This window comes from Monodelphis domestica, chromosome 4 (genome assembly GCF_027887165.1).
Source record: "Monodelphis domestica isolate mMonDom1 chromosome 4, mMonDom1.pri, whole genome shotgun sequence".
Classification (NCBI taxonomy): Eukaryota; Metazoa; Chordata; class Mammalia; order Didelphimorphia; family Didelphidae; genus Monodelphis; species Monodelphis domestica.
Window position 1 is genome coordinate 288680438 of NC_077230.1, and position 18231 is coordinate 288698668.

Genomic DNA, 18231 nt, shown 5'->3' on the forward strand with positions numbered 1-18231 from the left:
AGAGACTTTAATCCTAGAAAGGGAGGGGACCCTTTTCCTTGCACCTAGGTGTTCTCCCTAAGGGGTTTGCCCTCCTGTGTGATAGGGACTCCCCAGGGAGGGAGAGAAAAGAAAGAATTTACTTGAACATTAATTACAGAATTGTGTCAAGTAGGACTTTCTATTTCTTCAGGGTCTTGCCCGCCCTTAAATGAGTAAGTGAATGAAGCACATAGCTGAGCATCTTACAGACCCCTCCACAGCGCACCCCCAACACCAATTCCCTTTCCTAGGTGCTCCAGATACTGTTTTAAATTCAGTCAGGAGAATGAAGAGCTATTTTTCTTGCTATTGTTTATGTGGGGAGATGGAAATTAAAGATCAAATTAAAAGAGATTTCCTTCCTTTCTTCCTTCCTTCCTCCCTCACCCCACTTCCCCTATCCCCACCCCAAAACCCCTGTGTCTGGGTTCCTGTTTCTGCATCCCTAGCCCAAGGGGTCCACATACTTGCGGTATTTTTCTAACGCCTCCCCAGAGAAGGCAGAGACCCGGTTAGACCAGCACTCAGAGGTGAGAGTGGGAGGGGCCCAAGTGTTGATTTAAAAGCAGGAGGGCATGGGCTCACTCCCTACAGGGAGCAGTGCACTGAACCTGTCAGGATGTCAGCCAAGGGAGAAGCCTGCAGCTAACATTGGATTTGCCGCTGGGACCCGGTAACTGTCCCACCAGAACCTGTAAGCTCCCGTGACCAGATCGCTGGACTCCTGCGTTATTTGGCTTGTGGCTCAAATCCTTGAGTTCTCCAGGGCTCCCTCAGTCCAGGACCCCACCACCTCACCTCACCCAGTCTTGGACCTTCACAAAGCCATCAGCACTCATGGGCAAGGTGTGTTGCGTTGCGTTGCGTTGCGTTGCGTTGCGCCTCTCCTCCCACACCTACTACTCAGTTTGGGGCTTGTCGGGGGAAGAGGGAGATTAGGCTGATGTTGCAAACGGGCGCCTACACAGCTGTCTACACAACTTTATGGTGCCTGCCTGCCTGCCTTTGCCTGGAGAGAGCTGACCATCAGATCACCCTGACAGACTCCAAGGCGTGGGAAAATGTGGGTTTGGGGAATTCTACAGAACTGATTGTACAGAGTAGAAAGAGCAAGGAACGAGGGACTGAAATCTGTTCAGTAGAATCCTTTTGTCCTCCAGTTTTATTAGGTTCTTCAGAGATGGAGAGGCATGTTTCCACATCAATTCCCCCAATCCAGCTCCCTACAACAAATTTCAGAGTTCATATGGAAAAGTGAATCCAGATCTGTTGTGGAAAGAAAAGAGAAAAAGAATAAACATATTCAGGCACCTTGGGGCTGGGGAAGAGTTCCAAGAAAAGTGTGGAAATCATGGTTCTGTTTTAACATTTCCAGCTCCTGTCATTTGGACCTGCATCCTCGTTCTCCAAAAAGGGGACTTACCCACTTGGGTTTGCTAGTGGAGGTTTAAGTGAAGTCTTGGCTTCTAGTTCAGGTTGTTTATTTTAGCTGAAGGAAAATATCTGAGGAATCTGATCAAATGAGATTATATTTGTAAAATGCTTTTAATACAGTGACTGGCACATAGTAGGTACTAAATTTCTTTATCTTCCCTTTCTAAAAGGTCTAGTCCAGAGTTAAGGGGAAATGGGGCATTTTCCCTTCAGGTCTACACCAAGAAGGGATCACCCTGCCAAAAATTTTGGGAACTCTGCCACTATTTAATCATCTAGTTAAAAGAAATGTTTACCCTATTTGTGTGTACCTTGCTATAGTGCCTTTTTTAAAGAATAGCAAGGAAATCCTTAGGTCCTTCCAAAAGGGAAGGGAAGAAAAGGGACATTGCCCTTGAGATTTATGAAAGGAAGATACCTTATCCACCCAAATTTCACTTATCTTTTCCTTTCTTTAAGGTTGTAGACATGGGAAGAAGGAGAGCCAGAAAACATTTGTTGACCTGTTGTGACATATTCTTTTTTTTTTCTAACTTCCCTGACTGGAGATGACCTTGACTGAGTTCAGTTCTTCAAAAGACCAATTTTCAGCTGACATCCAATCTTTGTTTCCATTTCAGAAAAAATCAGAAGTTTACTCTGTTGAGGTCAATGGAATAAAAGACATCGAAACAGCAAATGAAGGAGATGGAAAAGAAAAGTATAAGGGCCTGAAGGACCACTTGGGTCATAAGAAAGATCACCAGAAAGAGGAACTGAAGAAGGAACTTGATCTGGTCAGTTATCTTAAGGAGCATCCTGTTGTTTTCATGGCATTTGCTTTGCCAAGGGATCATATACTATAGAGTATATATATAGAGACCTGAACAATAACCTAGTCCAACAACATCATTTTACAAATGAGGAAACTGAGGGACAGATACTGCCACACAAGTAGTAACTAGTATAGTCAGGAATCAAAATGCACTCTAAAGTCAATGCCATTTTCGTTAATTATACCATCCTATTCAGAAGATCCAAGGTCTCTTTGTAGTCTGACCCTTTAAGATACTTCTTACAAAAGAAAAATCCAGTGTCTGAGGTTTAAAAAAAAATGCACCTGAAAAATTTGTTCCATGTTAAAATCAGGCTGATACAATCTTTGCCTAGAGGTCCTCCATACTAGATGGTTCCTGTATTGTGCATGAAGGCACTGAAGTGTAGAGCTCTGAGTTAGTTATCCTAATCAGAAAGATCATTGGCACAAAGTTTAGGATTTCTCTTCTACCTGACTGCTTAAAGTGAGGTGGAACAAAATTAATCATTTTAAGTTCTTGTAGTGGCATTAATTGGCAAGAGATTAATAGCAAAGCCCTGAATTTCTGTATGTCCTACTTTAAAAGAGGAACAATTCCCAAGGGTTGGAGGAAGAAGGTTATATCCTTTCCTAGTGGTAAAGGTGGACTGAAATCAGCACAGGGAATTCCCATTGTGGAAATACATATACTCTTTGAGGTAAGATTTATTGCTAAGGTATACTCTTAGCTACCTGGGGCACTGAGTGGTTAGGTAATTTGCCTAAGACCCATTCACACAACTATTATGTTTGAAACATAGGACTTGAACATGGGTCTATCTACTCTTTTGTCATCTTGCCTCATAGATAGATAGATAGATAGATAGATAGATAGATAGATAGATAGATAGATAGATAGATAGATATTCCACATGAGGCAGGTAGTGTCATCATGGAGAGAACACTGCGACTGGAGTCAGAAAGACCTGAGTTCAAATCCAGCCTCAGACACTTCTTAGCTGCATGGCCCTGGGCAATCACTTAACCTCTGATTGCCTGACAAAAGAATCTACTGCAAAAGAAAATGTCAAACTACTCCAGTATATTTGCCAAGAAATCCTCATGGACAGTTATGACTCATGGTGTCACAAAGAGTCAGACATGGCTTAATGACAACAGATACACAGTAGCAGGAACAGGTCTCTAACAATGGACCTGCTCAACCATTTGATAGTTTTGCCATACAAAGTAAGGAGCTTCCTGTTACTGGAAGTAATCAAGTAAATAATATTGAAGACCATGTCAGAGGTTTTGTGGAAAGATTTCCCGTATTTGCAAAGGTGGTTGTTAACTTCAATGCTGTTGATATGTGTGAAGTATCTAAAGTTAAGGCTGAAGAAATGGCTTTTTTTCTCCTTTTAATGGAGGTGTGTTCTGAAACATTATCATGACTTTATTATTCAAGTAACCTTCTTTCTCTAGGGATTTCACACCCCTCTGAAAAGATTAACATCCCTGAAGTAGCCCAGTAGAAAGATTAAAACACTAACAGTCTGAAGGTCTGAATTCTGGTCATAGTCATGCCATAGGCCAGGGAGATATATGACTTGAAGCCATTATTTCAGCTTTCTGAACTTCAATTTCCTCATCTGGAAAATGAGAGAGTTGACCAAATGATCTCCAGAGTCTCTTTCAGTTCTAACAGCTTGGGATCCAAGAATTCCTAGCATTATCAGCCTGTGTTTCCTTTCCTTTCCCCATATCAATAGGACATGGAAAAGGTGGTTCTGAGGAATTCCTTTCCCTCTAACCAACCCATTGTGGCATGGCATGGCATGGACCACTCTGGAATGTTTACTAGCCTTTCACTGCTACCCTGGATGCTCTGGCACAAGATAGCATGACTAGACTTGAGGGATGAGAGAGGGAAAGTCTCTTTACTACCATTTTGCTTTACTTCCATTTTGCTGCTATTACACAATGTCTAGGGGAAAAAGTCCAGGACCTTATACCAGAATAGGCTAGTTAATTATCAAAGCCACTTTTTAAAACAGAGGGAAGGAACCATAGGAGGAAGTATTCTAAGCAAAGCAGAATTGAAGTTGGGAGAGCAGAGCTTGAATTAAAATTTAATTCTTTTCATGGAAAATGGCATCTTTTCCCAGCCTGGGCCGGGAAAACCCTGAAAATTAAAGACAAGGGATGCTACCAGTATAGCATGTAGTTATGGTTAATGCCAACTAACCTTAAGTAAAGATACTTGGGGTCTGAAGAATGAGACCTCAGTCCTGCAGGACATTTGATCACTTAACCTCACACTTAGCTTGAATTTGCATAGGGATTTGTAGCCATGGGAGTTTGTTTGCTTTAAGAGTAAGGTTGTGTTTCTTTAGCCTAGCAATGGTAGGGTAGAATTAGTAATGACAAGCATTGCTGTGAGTTTCCCATAGGAGAAATGTTTGTACCAGGCAGCATACAGCATCCTGGGAGAGGAAGGACAAAAACCCTAACAGAAATAGGCTAATCAAACTGTGTGAAAAGATGGGGCAATAGTTTGGGTTGGGGGGGTGGGGGGGGTTGCACAACAGCTGGCTTTACCTTGAGGCAATTCACAGTGTCATGAGAGACATTTTAGAGTGTTTTTCACAGCTACCTGTGAGCCCTAAGATGTCTGTCCTAGGGAACTAAGAAATATTTAGCCTGGAGAAGAGACTTAGTGGGAAGTAGGATATTTGTCTTCAAATATCTAAAGGACTGGGAGGATTAAATTTACTTTGGCTTGGGAATGGGAGAGAAGCTGAAGAGATGAATATTTGTTTCAACATAAGGAAGAACTCCTGTTGGTCAGTGCTACCCATCAATGGAATGAGGTGTGTTTATGAAGTCATGAGCTGCCTATTTCTAGAAGTATTTAAGTAGAAATTGTGCAACCACTTGCTAGGGATGTTATAGATGAAATGCATGTATTAAAGTGGGTAATCAATGCAGATGCCTTCTAAGGCCCCTTCCAACTCAGGGATTCTATAACCTGAATTCAAATCTTTCCCCATTTTCCAATAGCTTGTCAGAATGACAGCCACTTTATTTAAATTGCTCTTCCTTCAGTTGTTCCTCTTTTTTTTTCTCTTGAATTGTAGGATGACCACAAACTCAACGCTAAAGAATTAGAAGACAAATATGGAACAAACATCATCCAAGTAAGTTAGTATGAGGATGAATGATCTACATGAAGGACTTGCCTTCTGTCTTTCAGGGTTTAGAGAAACAACCTTCTTAGGAAGGGAGCTACAACTGGTACTAATGTACAGAAATAAATATAATAAGAGAGTATTAAGTACACTCAAAATTGTTTATATAGACTATCACAGAAACATATTTCTTAGAGGTCACATAATCTTATGGTGATATAGCAATGCTTCCTAGAGGAGGTGAAATATGAAAGAGGCATTGAAGGATGGAGAGGATTTCATAACTGATGGATGACATCTCTTGGGGAAATATAGATAAACAGGTTGGTTGGATTATAATGTCTACTATCAAGGTTTCAGAATATTTTTTTTTCTCTAGGCAAGAACTGCTTTGATTTTAATCTTGGTTATCATTGAAAGATCAAACATTTTGACTTACAAGGAATCTCCGAGACTCTATAACCTGGCCAATTAATTTTATAGAAGAAAAAACTAAATACAAGGGAGAATGTGGCTTGTCCAAGGTTACACAAATAGCATCAAAGTCAAGATTTGAACACATGGCCTCTGTCTCCAGAGTTACCATGATCTTGTTTGTGGCTTTTTCTCTGTAGACCCTTATTCTCTGTACAAGAAAAGATTTTTCTTCCTTTTTATATAAGCATATTGGGTATCTCTTGAGGGAATTTGAATTAGTCTTTTCCTAGTTCTGAGGAAATATCAACAACCCAAAGGTAAAAGTTAAAAGGTGGCTAGAGGTTTTATAAAGCCAGTATGTCCATTCTAAACACAAGAATCCTTCCCACCTATCCTTCCCCCTAAAATTCTAAAGTTCCACATTTACATGGCTAGGAATGTCCAGTCACTCTTTAACATCTACTTTTTCTTGGCTCTGTCCTTGCAGGGTCTCACTAGTGCAAGAGCAGCACAGATCTTGGCTCAGGATGGCCCCAATGCTCTTTCTCCACCCAAAGAAACTTCTGAAATCATCAAATTCCTCAGACAAATGGTGGGTGGATTCTCCCTCCTCTTGTGGGCAGGAGCTATCCTCTGTTGGATCGCTTATGGGATCCAGTTGGCAAAGGACAAGTCTGCTTCCATGGACAATGTAAGTATTTCTATTGGACTTCTTGAAACAGTTTTGTCATTGGTTTCTCTTTATAGGGGGATACCAGTGTCTAAGCATTCTCCTAGCCAGAGTCCTGGACTGAACATCAGGGAAACAAGAAATTCAATCTGATTCTGCCACACAATCACTCTTGATTCCACTCTTGACTGTCTTGGGGTCAAGTTGATGGACGTCTCCAGGCTTAAATTCCTAAATCTCTGAGATGGGAGGTAGGGATATGGATAGGCTACCATTCCTCCACAGAGACGAATCAAGAAAGTATCATGAGTTTCTCAGAACAAAGGCTGTGTCAATAACCAGAATCCTTGGACTCTAATCCTATCTTTCCAAAGCCCACTTTCTCTATTCTAAGTTTAGTAGTAAGTGAAGCACTTGGGGAAACTTCTGGGAATTTCATCAGATCTGGTGAACAAAATGTATGAACTAATTTCCTACTGACCTCTCTACAGGAACTTTGGCATTTAAACTTGCTTGCAAGTAAATATCCTCACCCTACAAGGTACCTGCTTCATTTTAAGTATCTGCTTCTCTAACTTAGGTCTCCTTTCCCATTCAAATAGGTCTACTTGGGTGTTGTGCTTGCCTTGGTAGTCATCTTCACTGGAATTTTTGCTTATTATCAAGAGGCAAAAAGCACCAACATCATTGCCAGCTTCAGTAAAATGATTCCTCGGGTAAGTAGCTCAAAACTCCCTTGATTTATGTCATGGCAAACACTTATTGTTGCTAATTCTAAGTCTTCTCACATGGTTCTGCCTGATATGTTTGTTTATTCACTCATAAAGTGCCACCTGAGAGGCTCAAATAATAACCTTTACTAGGACAAAGAGTGACCATATCCACCTGTGATGACAACTGACTCTTTCTGCCCCTTTTCATTACTCAGTTCATTGCCCATATCCATTTACACTGACACCAGAGGGCCAGCAGAATGTCCTTCCTACTACATACTGAATGGTCTTGCTATGGCAGATTTTCTGATTTATGACCATTTTCCTCCATGATGGCCAAAGGAGCTGCCAACCCTAGTTGGGGGAGGAGAAAAGGAACAGTCTTCCTTCTTTGCATAAAGAAGGGAAGAATCCAATTTGTTACTGGTACAATTATAACTTCTTTTATCACACAAAGACTATATGGCATCAGGAATGGGGCACTGAACTTGAGAGTCAGAAGGACTTGACTCGAAATTCTACCTCAGATATTTCCCAGCTGTATGATCTTAGGGTAGTCATTTTACTTTCTCTTGGCCTCTGTGACTCACCTGAATAATGAGGACTTTGGATTTGTTGGCCTCTGAGATTCCTTACCAGTCCTAAATCTAAGATTATAGATTTTGGCTTATATCTTCACTGTTCAAGCTAAGATTCTTCCTAAACTATAGCTTGCTATAATTCCTGTAGGTCCCTGTTGTTCTCTTTCTTTGTCAAACCTGCAATCTTCCCCTATCGATGTTTTCTGGTCCTTTTGTGCAGTATAGCACGTAGAGACCTTCAGGGCCTAAGAAAAACACTTATTGCCCTACTTACAACTAGGCATCATAATGAATAGAGTGTTGGACTTGAAGCCAAGAAGGTCTCAGGCAAAATCTTGCTTCAAACATGAGTTGGGGAGCCCAGGCACATCACTTCACCTATCTCAGCCTCAGTTTCCTTATCTGGAAAATAGAAACAGTAATAGCACCTACTTTTCTGGGTTGTTATAAGAATCAAATGAACTATCATGAAGCATTTTGCAAATATTAAAGCACTATATTCATAGTAGCTATTGGCTTTAACTACAACTAGAGCTGCCATTCCCTCTGATCATGAGCATCCAGACTAAAGAATGAAGGCAGGGGGCAGCTGGGTAGCTCAGTGGATTGAGAGCTAGCCCTAGAGATGGGAGGTCCTAGGTCCAAATCTGGCCTCAGACACTTCCCAGCTGTGTGACCTTGGGCAAGTCACTTGACCCGCATTGCCTAGCCCTTACCACTTTTCTGCCTTGGAACTAATACACAGTATTGATTCCAAGATGGAAGGTAAGGGTGTATATTTAAAAATAAATAAATAAAAGAACGAAGGCAATGTAAATGAAGGTGATGCCATGTCAGGTTCTGAAGTTTCTTTTACATTTTCATTTCCCAGCAAGCCCTGGTCATCAGAAATGGTGAAAAGAAGGAGATCCCCGCAGAGCAGCTAGTTGTAGGAGATATAGTAGAAATTAAAGGTGGAGACCAGATTCCTGCTGATATCCGGATCCTGGCCTCACATGGATGTAAGGTAAGCACCAATGTGGTAGGTTCCCTCTAAGGATGGCTGAATCTCAGGCTCTAACCTACAGCTTCAACCAATACTTTTTCCTAATTAAGCCAAATGGGAAAGAGAGTCAAAGTACATAATTCTAGACTTTTCTCAAATGTATTTTTATGAAATTACTTTACATTATTTAACATACAATATATATGTATATACATACATACATACTGTGTTTATTTGTGTGCATATTGTTTCTTTTTCTACTCATTGGAAAGTAAGGTTTTTATGGGCATTTAGGTGGCTCCTATGAACAAAGAGTCAAGCCAGAAATGGAACATCCTGGGTTCAAATCTGGCCTCAAATATTTCCTAGCTCTGTGACTTTGGGCAAGACACTTAACCCCCATTGCCTAACCCTTACCATTCTTCTGTCTTAAAACCAATACACATATTGATTCTAAGCCAGAAGATAAGGGTTGGGTTTTTTGTTGTTGTTTTTTAAGAAAGTAAAGTCCTTGAAGGTAAACTGCATTTATAATCAACGATTCCTAAAATGAATTTAATTCATTCACAGGTAGATAATTCATCTCTTACTGGAGAATCAGAGCCTCAGTCTCGCTCTTCTGATTTTACCCATGAGAATCCCTTGGAGACAAAGAACATTGGCTTTTACTCTACAACCTGCCTGGAAGGTAGGTCTAGTGCTATAGAGAGAAAAAACATTCTGTAAAAATTAAAGGTCCCTCTGTTCATTCTCTGTCCCCTTGGTCTCCTCACTACTTCATACAAGGTTTTTACCAAAAGAAATGCAAAAAGACATAGTTGTACCCAATAAGCCAACACTTGATCGGTTTAGTTCTTCAGATAAGTGAAATGTCCTGGTAGTCACATCAGGCCAGAGGATGAAGACAGAAGTCCAAGCTGTCTGTACCTCTTAGAGGTAAGATCTCTGAGCATTATTCATATACTTTCCTTACAGGAACAGCCACTGGTATGGTCATTAACACAGGCGACCGGACTATCATTGGAAGAATTGCATCACTGGCTTCTGGTGTTGGGAATGAAAAGACACCCATTGCTATTGAAATTGAGCACTTTGTCCATATGGTGGCAGGGGTGGCTGTTTCTATTGGTGTCATCTTCTTCATCATTGCAGTATCCATGAAATATCCAGTCCTGGAATCCATCATCTTCCTCATTGGAATTATTGTGGCCAATGTGCCAGAAGGTCTCCTGGCTGCTGTGACTGTAAGTCTATGATGTGATCTCTGTTCTCTAACTTGATCCCTATGCTATATTTTGTATATTTTAAGTTATTTCTATGCTTTAGAGTAGAATTGTTTGCCTACTTAGGGGCATTATTGAATGTTTTAAATGGTTTGGGTCTTGGAGGGAAAATAGAGTTAATTAGAATAATTTCAACATTGAAATGCAGGATCATAAGATATGTCTTCCTTTTCAAGATATCTGTTAAACTACTTTTCTGTTGTATTTTTCCCTGGAAATAAGGCAAAAGATGCAAACAATTGATTTTAAATTATAAATCAGTCTCTATTAATTTCTCTTACCTAGACTCAACTTAAGTGAGGTTTAAGATACTGGACATTAGGGTGTCTTAGACTTTTCTGAGTTCAACAGAAAACCATAAGACTTGGATATATTCAGTTTTAAGAGTGTTTAATAGCTCCTTGAAGATCCAGATTATAAAATGAGTGCTTTAAGATGTCCACTTTGGCACAAGTCAGTCCAGCAGCCCCCTTATGGTCCTTCTAGAGAGGTATATAATTGAATAGCTAAAGTTATTCAAAAATCAAATTGTGACTTGCATCCACCTGGTACGAATTTGATGACCTTGCTTTAAACATTCACTCACTCGGGGTCATTTTATTCAAAAGAGGAAAGAACTAATACTGGGGTTTTATTTATCTTTTTTAAAACTTCTTTTGGAATCATTCAATTAATAATTTATCAAAACTTCTACATAGCAACCATGACATTTATTTTCCAAAAAATTTATGGAACCATAAATATTGCACTCATGATTGTTCATAAAAGATGGGCTACGTGTAGTCTCTACAGAAATGGCTAAGCCAAAGGTCATCTATCATTCTGATTCACTGGCAGAGTTATATTTCCTTATTTATAGGTGAGTTTGTCACTGACAGCAAAACGGATGGCCAAGAAGAATTGTCTGGTGAAGAACCTGGAAGCAGTGGAAACTCTGGGCTCCACCTCCATCATCTGCTCTGACAAGACTGGGACCTTAACCCAGAACAGAATGACTGTGGCCCATCTGTGGTTTGACAACCAGATCTATCAGGCTGATACAAGTGAAGATCAGAAAGGTGAGGCTTTGAGAGCAATCTTGAAGATGGCGGACTGAACATGGGAATTTCATGCCAATCCTAAAAGGATAAGCAGGTTGTTTCTGAGATCTGTGTAAACCCAGAGGACATACAGATTCACCCTACTCTTCCCCAGGAGGACTTTGATATTTGATATTTGACATCTTTCTTTCTTTTTCTTTCCAGCCCAGATCTTTGACCAAAGTTCTGCAACATGGGTTGCCTTATCCAAGATTGTAACACTGTGCAACCGAGCTGAGTTCAGGCCAGGACAGGAAGGTGTTCCCATCATGAAGGTAGGACTTCTGCTTATCTAGGTGTGAGAATGCCAGTCTCCAAGTCATCTTGCTATCCTCCATCTCCTTCTGCTGTGATGTTGCTTAATGAAAAAGGAAGAAGTTAGTATATGTGAAGAGTAAATTTGACTTCAAGCTTGTTATCTAGCCAAGTAACAAAGTAATAAGTTGGCTATATTTAACTTTGTAGAATTATAGGAAAACCAAAGGAGGTCTCAAAATACTGACTTGAGATAGTGAATTGTAGTAGTTTTCCAGCCTTAGCATGACTTATTCTCTCCCCTTGAATAACACACCATCTTGCATCAATTTGACTTTATAGTGCCTATCTATGATGCCTAGAATACTTTACCTCTGCTCCTCTGCCTCTTAGAAACCCAGATTTCTTTCAAGATTGAGTTCCTAGCACCATTCTACATGAGCCTTTCTGGATCATTCTTCCTACTTACTAATACCTTTATCCTAAAAGCATGCTGTATCTATTTTGTATTAATTTAACATATACCATTATATGTCCCTTGTATTGTTTTACTGTTGTTTGAACAAAGTGGCTAAGTGATAAAGTGGCTAGAGCACCCTGAAAGGAACATATCTAAAACCAAGCTTAGGTTGTTCCATTTCTCAATGAAGACATAAGAAAAATGAATTAGACAAGATAATATGAGTAAGTATTGAATTGTGTTTTCTAAACAATAAGCTTAGAGTAAAAGGAAACCAATGAGAACTGGAGTGGTTGGGATGATAAAGGTTTTCTTTCATGGTAAATTTGTATTGCCGTTTCTCAGTTTTTGAGAAACTTGGAAATCACTTAGTCTAATCCACTGATACTATATTTTGAAAGAGGAAATTTTGCCTCAAAAAGATTAAAACTTGCCTAAAGACACAGAACTACTCAGTGATAGGAGAAGTGTTCCTTTCTAAATTTCCTGTCTTTCAACACTACATTCTTTCTGTCACCTAAGCCCTAACTTTGGAGTCACCTTTGACTCTCTCCTTCATTTCCTATATCTACAGGTTGATTGTAAATACCTTTTTTCCTCTTTAAAATGTCACTCACATCTAACTTCTTGGGTTCCGCCCTCATCACCTTTTACCTAGGCTGCTGTAGCTGTCATCTATCTCTAGGTGCAGGACCTTAGTTTCATGCCATTCTAATCCTTCACACATCCCACTGCCAGACTTAACATTTCTTAAACAATTTTTTCATCCTGCTCTTCCTTCTGTTCATTCTTCAATGGCTTCTTAGTCTATTATAGTACCTGAATTCTGCCTTGGTTTTCAAGTCCTTTTGTAATATGGCCCCTCCCTACTCTATTCAAACTTGTTTCTCCATTATTTCCCAGCTTTAATCAACTCTATTTGTTATTTGTCTTGAATGTCAGTATGTGATGCTTGTTTCTTTCTTCATAATTCACTTGTTTTTCTTTTTCTACTTCATTTCTCCTTTTTGGTGTTTCTAGGTCTAGTTTAAATTCCCCATGAAAGAAAACTTTTCCTACTTTAACTATACCAGTCTTTATTGATTTCCCTTTTCTCTACACTTATTGTCTAGAAATCACAGTTCAGTGCTTAATCATATTATCTTGTCCCTTTCAATTTTCTTGTTTTTCAACAAGATTATAGCCTTTGAGAGCAAAGATCATCTTCTCCCTTTCTGTTAGAAACTTCAATACTTGAGCTTATGGCAGGCATTCAGTAAATATAAAGGTTATTTTTTTATAACCCTTACCTTCAGTCTTAGAATCAATACTAAGTATTGATTCCAAGGAAGAACAGCAAGATCTAGGCAATTGAGGTTAAATGGCTTGCCCACACTCACAAAGCTAAGTATTGTGTAAGACCAAATTTGAACCTAGGACCTCCCATCTTTGGGCCTGGCTCTCAATCCACTGAGCCATTTAGCTGCCCATTGGTTCATTTTTAAATGCCATGGAAGAGCCAGACTGTGGTTATAATAATTTGTTTTAACCTTTTTTTTTTAATCTAGAAAATTGTGGTGGGAGATGCCTCAGAAACTGCTCTCCTGAAGTTCTCAGAAGTCATTATGGGTGATGTGATGGAAAGAAGGGGAAAAAACAGAAAAGTGGCTGAAATCCCTTTTAACTCCACAAACAAATTCCAGGTGGGTTTTTCCTCATGACTAGGGATATCATTTCTTGTTGTTGTTTAGGCGGTTTTCAGTCATGTCCAACTCTTCATTTCCCTTTTTGGGGGTTTTGTTGGCAAAGATACTGGAGTGATTTGCCATTTTCTTCCCCAGCTCATTTTACAGATGAGAAAACTGAGACAAACAGGATTAAATGACTTACCAAGGATCATGCAGCTAGTAAATGTCTGAGGCCAGATTTTAACATCATGTCTTTTCTTAGCCCAGTGATATTCTTACCTATAATTACCAAATGCCCCCATAGATCTAGAGCCTAAGGAACATGGGCAGGTAATATCTGATCAAGGCCAATTTGGCTGTTGTTTTCCCAAAAGCACAGTAGATTAGTCTAGAGAAGCTAGGATGTGAATTTCCCTACAAAAATCCATCCATGTGTATTGTCTTCGTTTTTGATGCCAAGATTTGGGGGTCTAGGTTTTTGTTGCCTAGTTGCTATCAGAGGCACTAAGGGAATGAGTAGTTCACACTGAAAAGGATTGCCTCATCCCCAAAATCAATGAAGTAGTTAAGTCTTCACCACATTAGGTGAAGACAAATAAATGCCCTTTCTGACAATAAGTGAACAAACTAGAAAGGTTTTAGATGTCATCCCATTCCATAAAGTTAAACTTCTGGTGATCTATGGGGTCTTTTTGCCACTATTTCAGGAAATCAACCTAATAGCAATTGGAGCTTTCACTTCAGGAGTGTCCAAAGGCTTGACCGCCTCTATCACCTTTATGTTGAAATGGGAATGAAAATCACTCTTCAGAACCCAAAATTTTGGGACAGGTGGTAGTATGAAAGAAATGCTTAATTAGTTTTAAAAATTCTACTAGTGGAATTCTTACTCAGTCTGGAACAAAATGGAATTCAGCCATAAAGTAAAAATTCCCTCCCCCCCTTCCTAACCTCCTCTCATACAAATATACTCTTCCTTTCCTTTCCAATCTCCTAAAGTATACATAATTAAATGAGTTTAGGATGATAGTTCCTTGGTGGTACCATTCTTCCAGGTCCTGGTCAGAGAGAATCCATTGATAGTGAATTGACAAGAAAGAGCTCCGATTGAATTTAATTAGCTTTAAAACCAATGGAATTTGTCTCCAAGTTCCTGGAATTTCTTTTTTTTTTTTAATGTCACTTCTCTAGATAGAACCCTATATTTTCCTACTGTTGTGGTTACTGTTTAGGAAGCCCTGATGGAATATAATGAGATCTGTGCAAATATATCAGCATTCAGATCATCTCATGGGTAGGAAGAAGCAGACAGAATCTTAGCTGGTCTCAGTTCTCTATGCTGCAAAGAAACAATGTCTAGCCCTGATATTGGGACTATGGGCCTACTGTCCAGTCTCTGTAAAACCATCTTGAAAGCTGAAAGAGAGGAAGGAGTCACAGAGATAGATGACTACTGCTTCAGGAAAGACTGCAGTAGCTAATCTAGCCCTGGTTATGAAATTAAGTAGAATGTGTTGCCACCTAAAAGGATCTAACTTCTTTTAATTTTTTTCATAATTTATTATTTTAACATTCTTTCCTTTTCAAATTTTGAGTTTCAAATTCTCTCCTTTTCCACCACCTACTAAGAAAGCAAGCAAAATTATATCACACATGTGAAATCATGTAAAACTTATTTCCATATCAGCCCTATCATAAAAACAAAGCAATGATGTGAAGAAAAAAGTGCTGCTATAAATATTTTTGTACTCGTATGTCCTTCTCCTTCTTCTTTGATCTCTTTGGAATACAGGTCTAGTAGTGATATTGCCAGGTCAAAGGGTGTGAACAGTTTTATAATACTTTGGGCATGATTCAAATTTTTTCTCCAGAGTGACTGGACCACTGTATACCTTAATCAAGAGTTTATTAGTGTACCTGTTTTCCCTCATTCCCTCCAGCATTTGTCATGTCTGATAGATATGAGATATCTAAGAATTGCTTTGACTTTGATTGAGGGCATTTCTTTATGTGATTAGCAATAGCTCTGATTTCTTCTTTTTTTGAGAATTTTATTTAATTAGTTGATTTAGAATGTTTTTCCATGGTTACAAGATTTATGTTTCTTCCTCCTCTCCCCCCTCTCATGGCTGACATACCATTCCATTGGGTTTTACATGTGTCATTCAGCTTTGATTTCTTCTGAAAATTGCCTGCTAATATCCACTGACCATCTATCATTGGGGAATGGCTTTTGTTTTTATAAATTTGACTCAATCTTTTACCAGAGAAAGTTGCTGTAAAATGTTTTTATATTACTTCATTGTCTATGGTACCTTTAAGAAAAATGTAGTTTCCCTGATTATCTTTTTTAATTAGGTCTATTTTTGCTTTTGCTTTGTTTGAGATCACAATTGCTATTCCAGCCTTTTTTTACTTCCAGAGGCAAAACAGATTCTTATTCAGTCCTTTATTCTAACTTTGTGTCTTTCTTTTTCAAGTGTGTCTCTTATACACAACATGTTGTTGTGTTCTGGTTTCTAATCCATTCTGCTATCTGCTTTTGTTTTATGGGTGAGCTCATCTAATTTACATTCACAGTTATTACTGTGTGTTTCCACCCATCCTATTTTCTTCTGTTTATTCTTCTCTCTCTTTTTTAATTCTCTTCCTCCTCAAAAGTCCCTTTGGTTTTTCACCACTCCTTCCTTAATTCATTCTCCCTTTTATTATTCCCTTCCCCATATCTTATATCCCCTTCCCTTCCTACTTCTCTCTTGGACAACATAGATTTCTATACCTGAGCGTGTGTGTGTGTGTGTGTGTGTGTGTGTGTGTGTGTGTGTGTGTATTCTTCCTCTTTGAACAATGCTGATGAGAGTGAGATTCAAGCCCTGTCCACTCCCCTCCCCCATTTTCCCCTCTACTAAAAAAGCTCTTCCTTGAGTACCTCTTTTATGTTAGGAAAAAATTCCCCATTCTACCCCTCCCTTACCCATTTTCCCAGAGAATTCTTTCTCACTCCTTCATTCTTTCTTGAGATCATCACAACATCATGTCCTCTGTCTATAGAGATTCCTTCTAACTGCCCTATGAAAAAGTTTGTGGGAGTCATATGTATCATCTTCCCACATAGGAATGTAAACAGTTTAGGGTTTTTAAGTCCCTTAAGATTATTCTTTCATATGTAACTTCTTATTTTTCTCTTGAATCAAGATTCAAGGTTTAAACATCAAGTTTTCCCCTCAGTTCTGGTATTTTCATCAAGGATGCTCAAAAGTTCTCTATTTCAGTTAATATCCATTTCCCCCCTGAAGTTTACCTAGTTTTGTTGGGTAAATTATTCTTGATTGTAATCCTAGCTCCTTTGCCTTCCATGTTATCACATTCCATGTACGCTCCTTCCCAATACTTTAGAAGCTGCTAAATCTTGTGTGAACTTTTGTATCTCATTTTCCATTTGGCCTATCTGCTTTTAAAGTTCTTTTCTTCAGTAAGTTTTTGTGCCTCTTTTAGAATTATGTCAATTTTGTTTTTTAAGTTATTTTCTTCAGTACTTTTTGTGATTCTTACCAAAGTGTTAATTCTCTTTCCATAATTTTCTTATGTCACTGTCATTTCTTTTCCCATTTTTTTCTTCTATGACTCTTCTCTTTCATTAACTTTCATTAATCTTTTAATGATTAATTAATTAATTAATCGTTAATTGCTGTTGGGCTTGGATGCAATTAACATTTTTCTTTAAGAATGACTTTTAGCTATTTTCACAGTTGTCTTTTATGATCAGGTTATTTATGTTACTATTTAACCATTTTTCCACCCTCTTTCATGACTTTGAACTTTATGTTAAGTTTGGGCCCTGCTCACCTGGATCTGGGAAGGCACTGTCTCAAACTTCAGACTTTTTGTGTTTCAGAGCTAGTTCTGAAGTTTTTGAAGGGTCTGGAAGTTTTCAGTATTTCTCAGGTGGTATGATCCAGAGAGAAGTGTGGTTACTGTTCTCCTATGCTGAAATCTGGTCTTTACCCAGGAAGGGCTCCTGTTCCCCTGCAGTGCTCGAATTCCTGTTTGTCCTTGAACTATGACGAGGTTTTTTGTCTCTCTATAATCTCTTTCTGGCCAGTGGTCCAACACCTTTGGTGTCTTTTTCCTAAGAGCTCCCAAAGTTGTTGCTGCCACCATTGTTTGCCACCTCCAAGATCTACCATTGGCACTCCTGCTGTGCTCCAAGCTGGCCCCAACTATGATGCTCAGACCTCTCCTGCCAACTTTCTTAGGCAGAAAAAAATGTCTCAATCTGACCTATGACTGGCTCTATCACCCCAAAGTGTGATTTGAGGTGCTCTTTTAAAGTTGCTTAAAGAGAAAAGGAGGAAGAGTTCTGCTTGGCTGCTTCCTATACACTCCGATCTTAGTTCTACTCTTCCATCTTGGTTCTACCCTCCCTTACTCTTTAGAGAGAGGCATTACTTCACTTTAAGTCCACTGATTTCTCATATGCAAGCCAAAGCTACAGGTTTAGGCTTAGGCCACATTTGGAGATCTTTTTTTGTGAAAGACACCAAGATATTTTAGAGGTGATTTTGAGTTTGAATAAGATGACAATAAAAGGTTCACTTACTATAAATAAAAAGTCTTGGCTTCCAATGTTGCCTCTACCATTTACTACCTGTGTGGCCCAAGTGAAGCAAGTCACTGAACCTCACTGGGTTTCAGTTCTTTCA

General features: G+C 39.1%; 1 protein-coding gene across 1 annotated transcript in view; it reads left to right on the forward strand.

Annotated features, from left to right (window-relative positions):
- The first annotated feature begins 626 nt into the window (after nucleotides 1-626).
- Nucleotides 627-18231, forward strand: part of LOC100022970 (potassium-transporting ATPase alpha chain 2) — a 31020-nt gene continuing 13415 nt past the window's right edge. The window contains exons 1-11 of the mRNA XM_007495177.2: nucleotides 627-867; nucleotides 2076-2231; nucleotides 5368-5427; nucleotides 6323-6526; nucleotides 7108-7221; nucleotides 8671-8805; nucleotides 9355-9472; nucleotides 9760-10028; nucleotides 10927-11125; nucleotides 11312-11421; nucleotides 13409-13543. Coding sequence (XP_007495239.1) covers nucleotides 859-867; nucleotides 2076-2231; nucleotides 5368-5427; nucleotides 6323-6526; nucleotides 7108-7221; nucleotides 8671-8805; nucleotides 9355-9472; nucleotides 9760-10028; nucleotides 10927-11125; nucleotides 11312-11421; nucleotides 13409-13543 — 1509 coding nt within the window. The 5' untranslated portion in view covers nucleotides 627-858. The remainder of the gene's footprint in view (nucleotides 868-2075; nucleotides 2232-5367; nucleotides 5428-6322; nucleotides 6527-7107; nucleotides 7222-8670; nucleotides 8806-9354; nucleotides 9473-9759; nucleotides 10029-10926; nucleotides 11126-11311; nucleotides 11422-13408; nucleotides 13544-18231) is intronic.